At 43.3% G+C, this 13,695-nt stretch overlaps 1 protein-coding gene across 1 annotated transcript; it reads left to right on the forward strand.

The window, feature by feature from the left end:
• Positions 1-2,473: 2,473 nt before the first annotated feature.
• Positions 2,474-9,173, forward strand: prep (prolyl endopeptidase). Its single transcript, XM_029140906.3, has 14 exons — positions 2,474-3,618; positions 3,986-4,060; positions 4,761-4,894; positions 5,041-5,171; positions 5,399-5,608; positions 5,852-5,973; positions 6,064-6,169; positions 6,494-6,685; positions 6,799-6,996; positions 7,203-7,306; positions 7,396-7,627; positions 7,712-7,843; positions 7,951-8,107; positions 8,280-9,173. The coding sequence occupies exons 1-14, from the start codon at positions 3,331-3,333 to the stop codon at positions 8,572-8,574; spliced, it is 2,376 nt and encodes a 791-aa protein (XP_028996739.1). The 5' UTR covers positions 2,474-3,330; the 3' UTR covers positions 8,575-9,173.
• The last annotated feature ends 4,522 nt before the right edge of the window (positions 9,174-13,695 follow it).

Here is a 13,695-nt window from a genome sequence, read left to right on the forward strand (position 1 = left end):
GTCGCCCCTGCGTCGTCTGATGCAACCGGCTCGCGTGAGCTGCTTCCACACGTTCACACGCCGCTGCGGCCACTGCTGCTGACACAGATCTCACCAGAACGGCCGCGTGAGTTTGGTTAAGAATTTTTTTTCACACACAGAAATCAGACGCGTCCCACACCTCAAACGAACCTGTCCTTTTTGGGCCGTGATCACTCGAGCATCGTCGCCACATCCCTCCACATAAAAGCCGAACTCCGTCGCTGACATCATCAGGTGCCGCTGAGTCTCTCTTCTAGGACGAGTCAGACGGGCCCTGTCCTGCACCTGTCTCCAGCGGTACCTGCCCCAGTCATTACCCGGGTCCCGGATCCTCGCTGTGAGTGCACATGTCAACAGTGAAATTACAGGGCACGCACACACACATATTTGTTTTGCTTTTAAAAGGACGATATCTGTCTGCACACAAGCGATATGTTCATTTTCTCCCCTGGCCACACACACACACACACACACACACACACACACACACACACACACACACACACACACACATACACACACACACACCTTTTCTTCTGGGACAAACAAAGCAGGTGAGGTTCAAAGGCTGAGGAGAACATGAGAGAAGATGTGTCGGGAGGATGAGCTCTGGAGGCCAGTGTTTGTGTAATGACAAGGAGAAACTCATGTTTTTCAGCCCATTTCTCTGCTCAGCGTGGACTTCAGTGATTACAAACCACAAAAGTGTGATTAGAGCCCTGCTTTGTTCTCCTCTCAGCCGCCTCGTTAAGACAAAGGCTCTCCGCTGATGAGAGCGTCCCTGTCTGGCAATGCGTCTGTCTGTCTGTCTGTCTGTCTGTCTGTCTGTCTGTCTGTCTGTCTGTCTGTCTGTCTGTCTGTCTGTCTGTCTGTCTGCCTGTCTGCCTGTCTGTCTGTGTCTCTGTCTGTCTGTCTGCCTGCCTGCCTGCCTGCCTGCCTGCCTGCCTGCCGGGTTTAAAAGCGCCACACAGAGATAGCGATCGCTCTGACCGTCCCTGCTCAGACTGTGACTCGTCCCTGGCGTTTACGGTCGGCGCGGGTCCGACGGCGAGCGCGCGCAGCGGCGAGCCAACGCCGCCGGCCTTTGTGCCGACCCGGCCTTTAATCTGCGGCTCTGTCACCGCCTCGGCTTTGGGAAACCTGAGTGCTCTCTTTCGCTTTTCAACGGGAGCGGCGCGAACAATGAGCGACTTCCCCGCACCTCGGGGCGGCGGCGCGGGCCTCGCGGGCGGTTCTGCAGGGAGGACCTGGGTCTGAATAGATACTGACAGAGCCCCATTAGAAGTGGCTGGCGTCATCCTGAGCAGGAACAGGTGAAGTCACCGCCGGACGACGCTGGACTTGTCTGAGCGGCAGAGTACAAATAATGGATGTCAGCCTGTCAGTGACATGTGTCTAAATCTGGAGCTCCGGCTGATTTAACTCTGAACAAACACGCGCGCTGACGCAGACGATCACCCTTTCCTCTCATTCGTGCACCAATCACATCCGCTTTCCGTGAGCGCCGTAATTCCCCCGCTGGATCCTCAATAACATCCTGTTGTCTGAGGTGGTCCGAGGGGGGATCTCTGTGTTTCACAGCATCCTTATTATTGCCTGTGTGTTGTTTTGTCTCCACGTGAGGCCGCCGGCGACTATTATTAATGTGGAGGATTCAAATGCACTGAGCACTGAGCGTGTGGACTCAGATCATATGAGGTGACTTTAAAATGGTTGTTGTCTTATATTCTTTAGACTCAGATAAGGGTGCAACCCTTAACATGTTGTTGACATTGCAACCAGTCATCAGGCGATGCTTCCGTGAGTCTGAAGTCTCATTCCCGTCAGAATAAGCTGGTGACATGCAGCTGTTTCTATTCCAAGTGTGATCTCACCACCAGGCATGCGAGCGCATTTCTCTGCCTGTCTTCTACTCATGCTTCCTGTCCACTCCATGATTTCATCAGACAGGTAGGAATAAAAGGTTCACACCTCTAATGGGCCTTGAGCTTTATGAATGAGTTCACCTTGTATTAACCCCGTGCGGCGAAACACATCCTTCTTCCCGTGGAGGAGCAGAGACAGGTGCTTCCGACGGACAATGGAGGAAAACAGGCCGAACCCGCGCAAATGCAGGAACCCGCCCAGTCCATGAATATAGAAGTCCATATTTCAATGCAAGCACGAACTCATCCGAACTGTCAGCGTTTGTGTTCTTTGGTTTACTTTAGGAAAACAGAGGCGTCAGGGAACAAGGGTCTTGTGACCCGTATCTGAGCCCGACATAAACAAACAGGAAGAGAGGGGTATTCCCGACTCCTGCTTGATGAGGAGGGGCAGAATGGAGCTGGGGGTGGGAGAGGAGCGGCCGTCCTCAGGCCCAACTCATTGTCCTGTTTGTTGTGTTTAATGTTTCATTGCAGTGCGCTGAGTCTTCACCGGTGATGAACCACAGCTGGATATCTTCCACTTTCACTCTTCATGCGCCGACGACGCGATGCCGCCGGGCGGGAACCTGCTCGACCTCCTTTCAAGTCCGTAAGAGCCGCGTGATAGCGCGGACACGGAAAGTAACAGCGCCTTGGAATGCGCTGGGAGACATGTGACCATTTCTGCTGAAACACTGGTTCAAAATAACCCGGCCTCTGGGCACTTACCTGCATAGCAGCACAATGACTTACAGGCACATGTGTCACAGGGGAATAACAGGATAAATGCAATGACACAGACTAGAGGTATTCAACATTATGGTAATAAATGTTTGGTGCTTTAATAAGCAGGCAAGGAACAAAATAGGATGAGAACAGCCACTTCCTAGTATCCATTTGTTTCCTTATCTCGTTCTATCAGTCATTGTGTGGAGTAGGTGGCAGGGATAATAAAGGCCAAATCGAGATTGACTGATTAAGTAACAAGAGGAAGGAAAAGGAGGAAAAGAGAGAGAAAGAAGTGAAGGGTTGACCTGACTTCTTTGCTGTCACGCAGATAAGAGCGATGATGGAGATTCCCAGCGGACTTGGATGACCTTTAACTAGATTACTGAAATGACGCTGCTTAACTAACTCGTCTATACCTTGCCTCTTTTGATGGAAAACATCTGGAACACAAAATTAGTCACTCCGACTATATGTAGTTTTATTAAAATGTAATTTAAATTAGACAAATAGTAATGAAGTAATATCCACAAAATATTGGCTAATCAAATTGTTCCTTCCGGTTCTATTGAAAAAGAAATAATATAACTAGCTTTTCGTAACGAGACCTGTTGTTCCACTTATTGTTGTACCAGACATCATATAAGGCAAAAACATCTTCATAGTGTTGTTCGGCATGGTTGAATTTAATTCGCACTTGTCGGTAGTTGTCGGCAGAGGGCGCTGCAACATTCGGGCCACACAGCAGCCGCTGATGCTCTCTTTAAAGCGCTCGTTAGCTCTGTGTACAGAGCGTTTTCCTGTCACAGGCTTCAGGCTAAAGTTGATGTTTTACAGGATCCTGAGAGGCGTTTCAACACCAACATTTAGCTCTCTGAGGCAACGGTTTTTCTCACGCACTTCTCGAAAACTCAGCTCCAACATGGCCTTTCAATATCCCCAGGCTTATCGCGACGAGTCAGTTGTAAGTAAATGTTGCTGGCTAGCTAGCCTAGCGTGCTAATGAGCCGGGATGCTTAATCATCATGTCTTTTCATTCATTGGACCGAGCGTCTGCTTTGTTAGCATGCTAGCTAGCTTACTCAAGTCTGGAAGACCTGACTTTGGTGACAAACGCACGTTACATAATTTCCTAGTTACCCATAATTTAATTTACTACAAAGGCTGTAAGAAGGTGATAAACTAACATTTACGCAGCTTTGCTACTTAACGTTGCTAACCAGCATTCCCGTGCAGCTTTGGTAAGGTTAGCTTGACGTTATTTTTAGATGCCACACCTCGTTAGTAGTGCCACATTGAAATACTTCATATACGCCTTCTTTCTGTATCAGGTGGATAACTATCATGGCAGCAAAGTGCCGGATCCGTACAGCTGGCTGGAGGACCCTGACAGTGAAAAGACCCAGGTTCAGTTCAGCAGTTCACTCTTTATCAGCTTTGTTGGCCGCTACATTTAGCTAAAACGCAAACGTTCAAGATGTGGATGCATCCAATGAAACACACATTTATTCCCCTCTGTCATTAAATCAAACAAAAGCGCCGTTATATATTCATGGAAATTAAAATAGTTTATTGTTCACAATATTTTAATTATCTCAAGGGAAATAAAGTGCTCATGAGCAAACCTCAGTTTGACTTAGGTTGTGATTTTTATGCCTTTTCTTAAAGCTGCTACCACAATAAAGAGACCATGGAACATTAAGTGTATAATAATAATAATAATAACAACAATAAGCTCCAATTCTACATAACTCCCAAAATATCCTTTATTAGAATGTTTACGTTCTAATAAAATAGATTTATTCATTAGAAGCATATCTTAGTTTCTGCCCTGTTTGCTCTCTGTGCGATGCTTCGCCTTAAAAAGCAAAATGTGCATGACGCATTTAAATGCCCCATTTGCCAGCCTACAAACAGGGGCCTGTCCCAAGAAGTACATTCTTGTGTGATCTAGGTTAACGTTGCAGAGAACCCTATCTTTCTTACATCACTATGCAAGAACATCCGGTTTGTTTTTACTCAGCAAATAACCCATCTCCTTATTAGAACTGACTGCTGATGTAAGGTTGCATCCGTGTATAACACCTCTGTATTTTCTTCCATCAGGCCTTTGTCAGTGCTCAGAACCAGCTGACTTTGCCATTTTTGGAGCACTGTGAGGTGCGAGACTTGTTCAAGGAGCGTATGACAGAGTTGTATGACTACCCAAAATATAGCTGTCCCTTCAAGAGGGGGAGCAGGTGAGGCGAATGTTTTACCGTTTGCATTTACGTTTTAAAATAATATATAATACACAATAAGTTGTTACGATATTATCTATGTAACTGACCTGATTTTCAGATAATAAAGCTCCATTTAACCTGTATAATATCCTTTATTTTTGTAGGTATTTTCATTTCTACAACACAGGCCTCCAGAACCAGAGTGTGATGTACATGCAGGAGAGCCTGGATGCTGAACCCACCGTTTTCTTGGACCCTAACACTTTTTCCGATGATGGCACTGTTGCCCTTCGAGGTTAATCAGAAAACATTTTTTTGTGATTGTGCCCTACATTTGCTTAAATGATACAAGAAACACGTTTTCTGCATGTCTCTGTTGCCATCATGTTCATTGGTTTAGTCCAGAGCCTTCAATCCATACCCCCACCTTTTAGATTATAATATTAAATAAAAACAAAAAGCTTGTAAATGCTCTGCTCCCTTTGGTGACATGCTGTGTTTTTTTCTTTATGTATCCTTTAGGCTATGCATTTGCTGAGGACGGGGAGTATCTGGCTTATGGCACCAGTGCCAGTGGGTCTGACTGGGTAGAGATTCGATTTCTGCGTGTTGAAGGTGCTGTGACTCTAGAGGACCATCTGGAAAGGGTCAAGTTTAGCTGCATGTCATGGACCCATGATGGAAAAGGGCTGTTTTACAACTCCTACCCTGACCAGGAGGGCAAGAGTGATGGTGAGGTCACAGTGTCACTGCTACCCCTCAGGATAATTTAAAATACTTCAGTTGACCTACTTAGGTTTTCTTTCCATTTGCGTGTCATTTAACATATTTTTTCTTTGTAATCCTCTGTTTTCACATAGCTTTGATGTATCTTCGATTCACACCCACACACTTCACGTCTTCTCAACTTTCTTATCAGACATTCCTTCGAACACTCGGGGCAGTAATGAAACTAGGCTACCTAATTTCTTCCAGGTACTGAAACCTCAACCAATTTGCATCAGAAATTGTATTACCATCTTCTGGGGACCCCGCAGTCTGAAGATGTCTTGTGTGCAGAGTTCCCTGATCACCCCAAATGGATGAGTGGAGCTGAAGTAGGCATAAACCTTTTGTTCCCTGCTACAAGATAAAAATAAATACTTATATTTGGCCATTGATTGCACTAAGTGATTGCATGTTTACAGGTATCAGATAATGGGCGCTACGTACTGCTGTCTATTAGGGAAGGTTGTGATCCAGTCAACAGACTGTGGTATTGTGATCTCCAAACCACTCCTCAGGGTATCACTGGTATGTCTTATACATTTTTATTTTCCTACTTTCTGTCTGCTTTTATTCATTTTTATGAACAACCTTCTTTATTTTTTGTTGTTGCTGTGTTTTGTGATTGTGTTTAAATTAAAACACACTTTTACATAATTAAACTGCTGTAAGATGGATTAAGTGTCTTAAGAAGAATTTCCCCATCATGGGGTGAAACTCTGTCTTATATAACATTTTTTTAATTTTGAAATAAGGTGCGATAACCAAACAGGAAATGTAGTTTCACTTTGTAGTTGTGTAGCATTAAGGATTCAGGTTTCCTCCTTTTAATAAGAGTTTTCCTGTTTGTAGGACTTTTGCCATGGGTGAAACTAATCGACAACTTTGATGCTGAGTATGAGTATGTGACCAATGAGGACACGTTGTTCACCTTCAAAACCAACTTGGATGCCCCACGTTACCGTCTCATCAACATCGACTTTGCCTCTCCAGCTCAAAGCAACTGGAAAGAACTAATCCCTCAACATGACAAGGATGTTATTGGTGAGCTGCTGCAAAACATTTATTTTACATTCCAAATTGTCTGCTTCTCTTACCTGTGATACAAATTTCCACTCTTCACTGACTGTCTTTCTTGAACCGTGTCTCGCCTGCAGTATTTGCCACCTGTACATACTCAAGCTACCTGTTTGTGTGTTTCCTCCACGACGTGAAGAATGTGCTGAAAATGTATCGTCTCAGCTCAGGGGAGGAGTTGAGGAGCTTCCCTCTTGACGTTGGCTCCATAGTAGGCTTCACAGGAAGAAAGCGGGATTCTGAGATCTTCTACTATTTCACTTCATTCTTATCTCCAGGTACCAGATTAATTAGAGTGCATGTTTTTGTCCGAAGGTTCTACTGTTAAGTAAAAATAATGTAAGGTGGCAGGCAGCAGGAGAGAGAGTTGTGTGTCCTCCTGAATTTATGAATGATGGTTTATTTGAAAAAACTATATGGTAAGAATTATATTTATAGAGTAAAGACAGGTGGGGCTGTCTTTTCATTTTCATCTTCCATCCAGCCATCATTTACCATTGTGACCTGACCAAGGAGCCACTGCAGCCTCATATCTTCAGAGAGGTCACTGTAAAAGGCTTCAGTCCTTCTGACTACCAAACCACCCAGGTAACTAGAATCTCAATGCTCAGTCCTGTTCCTGTATAACATGTATTAATGTTGCCTGAAGAAAAATCTTTCCTTGTGGTGTTTCACAGATCTTCTACCGCTCCAAAGATGGCACTGAAATCCCCATGTTCATAGTACACAAGAAGGGCATCAAAATGGACGGCTCCCATCCAGGGTTTCTGTATGGCTACGGAGGCTTTAACATCTCCATCACGCCAAGCTACAGCGTCTCCAGACTCATCTTTGTGCGGCACCTGGGGGGAGTCCTGGCGGTCGCCAACATAAGAGGAGGCGGCGAGTACGGGGAGACCTGGCACAAAGGTATCAGGGATTGAGCCATGCGACTATAAATCATGTCCTCATCCCAGAACTGTCCAGTCACACATTGTGTGCTTCTCCTCTTAGCTGGCATGTTGGCCAACAAGCAGAACTGCTTCACAGACTTCCAGTGCGCTGCTGAGTATCTCATAAAGGAGGGATACACTTCTCCTTCCAAGCTAACGATAAACGGCGGCTCCAACGGGGGCCTGCTCGTAGGTACGTCAGTGGCTAAAGATCAACAAGTACAGCGTTTCCCCAGGGCTAAACTTGCAAATCGATTGTCTTTGTACACTTACTGAATCAGTGTCTGTTGCTTCACTCAGCGGCCTGCGTGAACCAGCGGCCTGAGCTGTTCGGCTGCGCTATAGCTCAGGTTGGCGTCATGGACATGTTGAAATTCCACAAGTTCACAATAGGCCACGCCTGGACAACAGACTTTGGCTGTTCAGAGAAGAAAGAGCAGTTTGAGTGGCTCATCAAGTAAGTGCAGTATGTTAATGTGAAATTTTACACATGTACAGAAGTTTGTCCACTCCAGCCCGCACTGAATGAGGTCACTGTGGTGGCCGCTTATTAATTAAAAAGACTATCAGCAGCCTTAACAACCTTACATCCACTATATACCTGCTAATGGCTGATTTCCAATTTGCAGGTACTCCCCCCTCCATAACATCTGCATCCCAGAGGGCAACGGCGTCCAGTACCCGGCGGTTCTCCTGCTGACGGGGGACCACGATGACCGCGTGGTGCCCCTTCACTCTCTTAAGTACATCGCCACCCTCCAGCACATCGTGGGCCGCAGCCCCAAGCAGACAAACCCGCTCTTCATCCTGGTGGACACGAAGTCAGGCCACGGTGCAGGCAAGCCCACCAGTAAGGTCATCCAGGAGGTGGCGGACACCTACGCCTTCATCGCTCGCTGCCTCAACATCTCCTGGGTTAAATAACCAGGGTTTGTAATATAGGGTGTGTTTGTGTGTGTGAGTGAGAACGTGCATGTTTTTTTTTCCTTTTCCGTTAATAAAATAGTCTTTGGAAAACTTAATGTTTTACATAACTTTACATTAACCGCAGAGTCTCCTTCGCTGCCTTTTTTTCAGCATTACCATATTTTTTCTGTTTGTACATCTGTCTCGTCTGCCCTTCACCATTTTCTCCAGCTGAACTTGCACACTGCTATAAGCTAACACACAACCCTCACAGCTAACTTACTCTCGACATTATCGAGGTAACACGGTTACAGTTACTAATCAGCCAATTATGAGGTCAAAGAGGCACCAACATGCAACGTATTTATGTTTTGTTTCTGTACAGATTTGAATGTTGGTGGTAACGTGTTGTTTGAGAAGCCAGTGTAGTGTTGTGCAGATAGTGACTCTGCAGATTGACAAAATTGCTGTGGATGTGTGGAGCCTTGCAAAAAAAATGTCAGTCCCAACATTTGTTTCAGACTGAAAATGATTTCTACCTCCTGACATGTGCTGATTGTTTCTCTTAAAAGGGAACAAACCACAATGCCACAACAATAAACAACTTTTTAAACAGGCATGTGTTTATTTGTCTTTATTAAAATTACCCTAAACTACACAATTAACTGAGATGCGCTGCTACATGGGCAGTTGCTGCCTTTGTAGCATAAATGTGTCATCCTTCAGTTGTCCTGAAAACAGCCAACACATGAAACATGAACAGTAAATGAGAGTGGCGTGACTATTATGTGCTTTTTGAAAGTCTATCAGACATATGATATACATGTACTTGCTGCAGACACACAGGCCTAAGCCCGAGGCTGGATTTGAGCCTGGGTCTCCTACAACCTTAACGAATGTCCAATGAGCAAACAGGCTGAGAACATTTCTTGGATATTTAAGCAACATCTGAAAGAAAAAGTCAAAGGACACCACAAAAATCTCTTCTGCATTATTAATCTAAGACATGTATTGTTTTATGACAGACACATTTTTTTACCACATACTAGGAGATATTTTTTAAACACTATACTAAAAGTCTTTTTTTTCTGCAATGCTAATAAAGCATTTATTTTAAGACATGACATGACTCATAACATACTATACTAAGAAATATTATTTGAACACATACTATAATGAAACACGTTTTTTGACAAACTGCTATGACATGTATTTCATGACATTCTATACTGAGATAATTTAAACACAGACTATACTAAAGGCTTTTTATTGTCAAATACTATAGTAAGGCATATGACATATTTTTCATAACGTATTGTACTAAGGCATATTTTTTGAACACATACTATACTAAGACACTTTTTAGCACATACTATGCTAACATCATGCTACCATCATACTACACAACATATTTTTGACCACTTGATGCGTTTTTCATAACATACTACGACATATTTTTGAACACATACTATACCGTGACACATTTTTTGACCACAAACTATATTTTACTATAGTTTTTTTTGCCAAATACTTAAATAGGCATATTTTTTTGAACACACCATATTAAGACAGATTTGAACACATATCTGACATGTTTTTTTCTGTGATGTATTTTTGAAAACATACTATACTGTGACATATTTTATATTTGTTATGTTATCATGTGCTATACTAAGGCTTTTTTTTTCTCACCACATACTATACACACCCTGGCATATTTTTGAATATATGCTATAAAAAAGGCATATGTATTTTTGACCACACACTAAATTAAGACATATTTTTGACCACATATTATGAGACGACATACCATTCTATGGCATTTTTTCCACAGCATACTATACTATGATGTATTTTGGACAACATGTATGTCTTCAAAAAACACATGATACTATTGTATGTTATAAAAGACATGCAATATATTATAGTATGGGGTCAAGGATTTGACATCTTGACGTCTTTGTTCAAAAATGTGACTTATTATAGTATGCGGTCAAAAATATCCCTGTGTATGCCCACAAACTTACACTTGGGCATATTTATGACAACATTATATAACAGGTAATCTTTTTTACAACATACATTTCAAATCCATTCAATTCAGTTTTATTTATATAGCACCAAATCACAACTAAGTCATCTCAAGGCACTTTACAAGGTAAGATTTAAGACCTTACAGATCCACATTTAGAGTTTTTTTCACAATGAAATACACAGAACGAGCCTGGTTAAGATATGAGCTTATAACATGTTTATCTTATCTAAGGCAATCTGATAAAAATGACCGAGGTCAATGAAACAATTGTGTTTAACCACCTTCGTTTAATATGTATAACAAGGAAAGCAAATCTCCACCATGAATGTTTACTTTTTAATATTAAACCAAATAAATATTGTAACAATTTAAATTCCAAACTATGTCTGCAAAATTAGTTTGTTTTTAGCTGCCAATTCAAAGTTTCATTCTTCCATAATATTAAAAATATATCAAAAGTTATTATCTTCATGATTTCATCTTACCTTTGAAAATCAAAGGCACGTGTGCGTAAACGAATGGAGAACCAGCAGGTGGCGCTTAAGCGCTGAGTCAAAGCTGCCGTGGGCCCACGTTGAACCGATGAAAGGAAACTGAGTTACAGTAAAATGTCTCGAGCCTGAGAAACGACTCTCTCATGTTGATGCCTCCGAACGTTTCTATGTAATAAACCATTTTGAAAGCACGAGCCTTTCTCTGACTTACCGGCACATTTGTATACGTCCTTACACCCGACGAACAAACACCTGTGCTAAAATATTAATGCGCAAACCGGAAGTCGGGAACCAGCCTTTATAGACTCCTCAAGGACTATATTACTCAGCGGACGCGTAATAGTAGTTTTTCTTCAGTTTGTTTGATTTTTATCAGTGGTTCCGACAAAGTTTAAGGAGAATATTTTATTCTGGTAAAACCTTTTAATTGTGGACATGTTTTATAGATTTGATTTGTGCAGCTCTTGTAATATTGTCTTTTTCTTACGCACAGCTGTTCACTGTCCGTAGAGAACCGATGGATGGCGCTGTACGTGTCAATCCCACCCCTCTGCCTTCGGTTTGATCACTTCCCAATCACTGATCTGGGGCCAGCTGTTTTCAACTACTTTGGGGGAACACAAGGCTGAAAGAGTTGGGCGCGGACGTCAGATCAGTGCTGAGCGAATGGCATCACTGGGAGACAACATTAAAATAGGCCGTGGTGTAAAGTCAGAGACGGGATGAAGATGCGCAGCGTTGCGGGTCTGTGTGCGGTGGGCGCAAACGTTTGCGTTTGCTCGGCCAACAATAAGTGTTTTAGTGGAGTTGCCTGCGAACAGGCCGGGTGGGGGTTGTGGAGTATGGATCAACAAGAGAGAGGAGAGGTGGGGGAAGGCTGGGAGCAGGATGGGGGGAGGCCATGGATGTCGCATGGTTTGAGGAGAGATGATTAAGCGCTGAGACACGCAGAAGATTGGGTTTACGTTTACAAACGGAGCGCTTGTCCTGAGCACGGCCCAACTTGAAAGACGAGCTTCTTCTGGGGCTCACGTGCCCTCACTGCTTCAGCTTCAGGGGGGGATTTCTTTCAAAGTGATCAGGGCTCGTTCATTGACCGACATGGCATTTGAGCTCAGCAGCAGACGGCTTTTTGTGAAATATTGGGAGCTGGAGCTGGAGCTGGAGCTGGAGCTGGGAGGAAATGCTCCTCATCTATGGATCATTTGGTAAAACACAACCCTGCAGGTCTGTGCCACAGGTTTCCAGCAATCTGTTGTCTCACGGAGGCGCATTTAAAACAAATCTGCCGGCCCCTCGCGTTGCTGCAGGTTCTGTTACAGTGTCGCTATAAAATATTCATCCATGGAAAAACTCTTTGATTCCAGCCGGTCACTTGGCTTCGCGCAGGTTAAAGTCAGTCTAAACATGTAATTCAGACCGGACGAGCTTCAGATCCTGCAGCTGAACTCCTATTCTGCACATTTTTTTTCTACCAAAGAGACACTGGGATCTGTTTGGCGGAGGCATTTCATCCATAGAAGAGAAAAAAGAGGATGTCGGCTTTTTCTCCGACAGGTGAGTGAGTTTTTTAATCGAATATGCCCAAACTACGTTTGGCGTTTAGCTGCGTTGCGTTCTCCTCTCAGAAGCAACAGAACCCGCTTATATTGACCTGAAATGACCGAGTTAAAGCAGCGTCACAATGTAATAGAGGGTCCGATATTGGTGCGTTCAACATAGTATAAATTGGGAAAGTTCATCAAAGAAAGCGGATCATTTCATTTTAGAACGGGTCATTAAAACGAGACAAAAACATAGCACACGCGTAACGCGTCCAAGAGAGATAAAATAAAATAACCTGCGAAATATGCAACCAAACAAGGAATCTCCCCGGAGCAACTTGAAAAGTATTGTGAGAATCGTAAAAGAATACTAACGCGATTTTCGTTTTAAAAAATCAATAGATCACCTGGTTTCAAGCTTTACGATCCACATTCAAGTGATCAGTAAATATTCGAAAGTTTTCAAATTAAAAGCAACAAAGCCGGATAAGAAGCTTCGACAAACCGACCGGGTCTAAACGGGTCTAAACTGAAAATTAAAACGAAAACACAAACGAGGAATTTATGATTTTTACGCGTATATTATCCAATTGTGCGCAGATTTTGGCGCACCGGCTACAGCGGCGCTTCTTGTCCCCCCTCCTTCTCTGACGTCACCGATCTTTCATTCAGATATTTTCACCCTGTTTACTCCGGTTGGAGGACACTTTGTGTGACTAAAAGCAGTGGAATCAGCGCGGTTTGGCTGAAAAACGATTCTTGGTGCGTTTGTCTCGGCGTGGGACACTTTATCGTAAAGGAAAATTCATCTGCTGGAATCAAGAAGTGGTAAAAAAATAGTACACATGCTCCTGAAAATGTGTTGGATTTAATGCCTCCTGTAAAAACGTTTATTACCTGTAAATATATATTAGATGAGAATTTTCAATGAACTATTTAAATCATTTGTTGCCAAAAAGGACGAGAAAATTAAGAAAACATTTAACAGTCTTTTGAGTTAAGCTACACTGTGTGCATGTATTAAGCACGTGCTATTCTCGTTCTGGACTCGGATTCGTGCTGGTTT

Source organism: Betta splendens, chromosome 24 (assembly GCF_900634795.4).
Source record: "Betta splendens chromosome 24, fBetSpl5.4, whole genome shotgun sequence".
Classification (NCBI taxonomy): Eukaryota; Metazoa; Chordata; class Actinopteri; order Anabantiformes; family Osphronemidae; genus Betta; species Betta splendens.

Excerpts from the sequence above, each read along its gene's own strand:
- prep (XM_029140906.3), top strand. The coding sequence starts at position 3,331 with ATGGTTGAATTTAATTCGCACTTGTCGGTAGTTGTCGGCAGAGGGCGC. Across the intron at positions 7,307-7,395 it reads CTGACTACCAAACCACCCAG|ATCTTCTACCGCTCCAAAGA; the intron begins GTAACTAGAATC and ends GGTGTTTCACAG. Across the intron at positions 8,108-8,279 it reads CAGTTTGAGTGGCTCATCAA|GTACTCCCCCCTCCATAACA; the intron begins GTAAGTGCAGTA and ends TCCAATTTGCAG.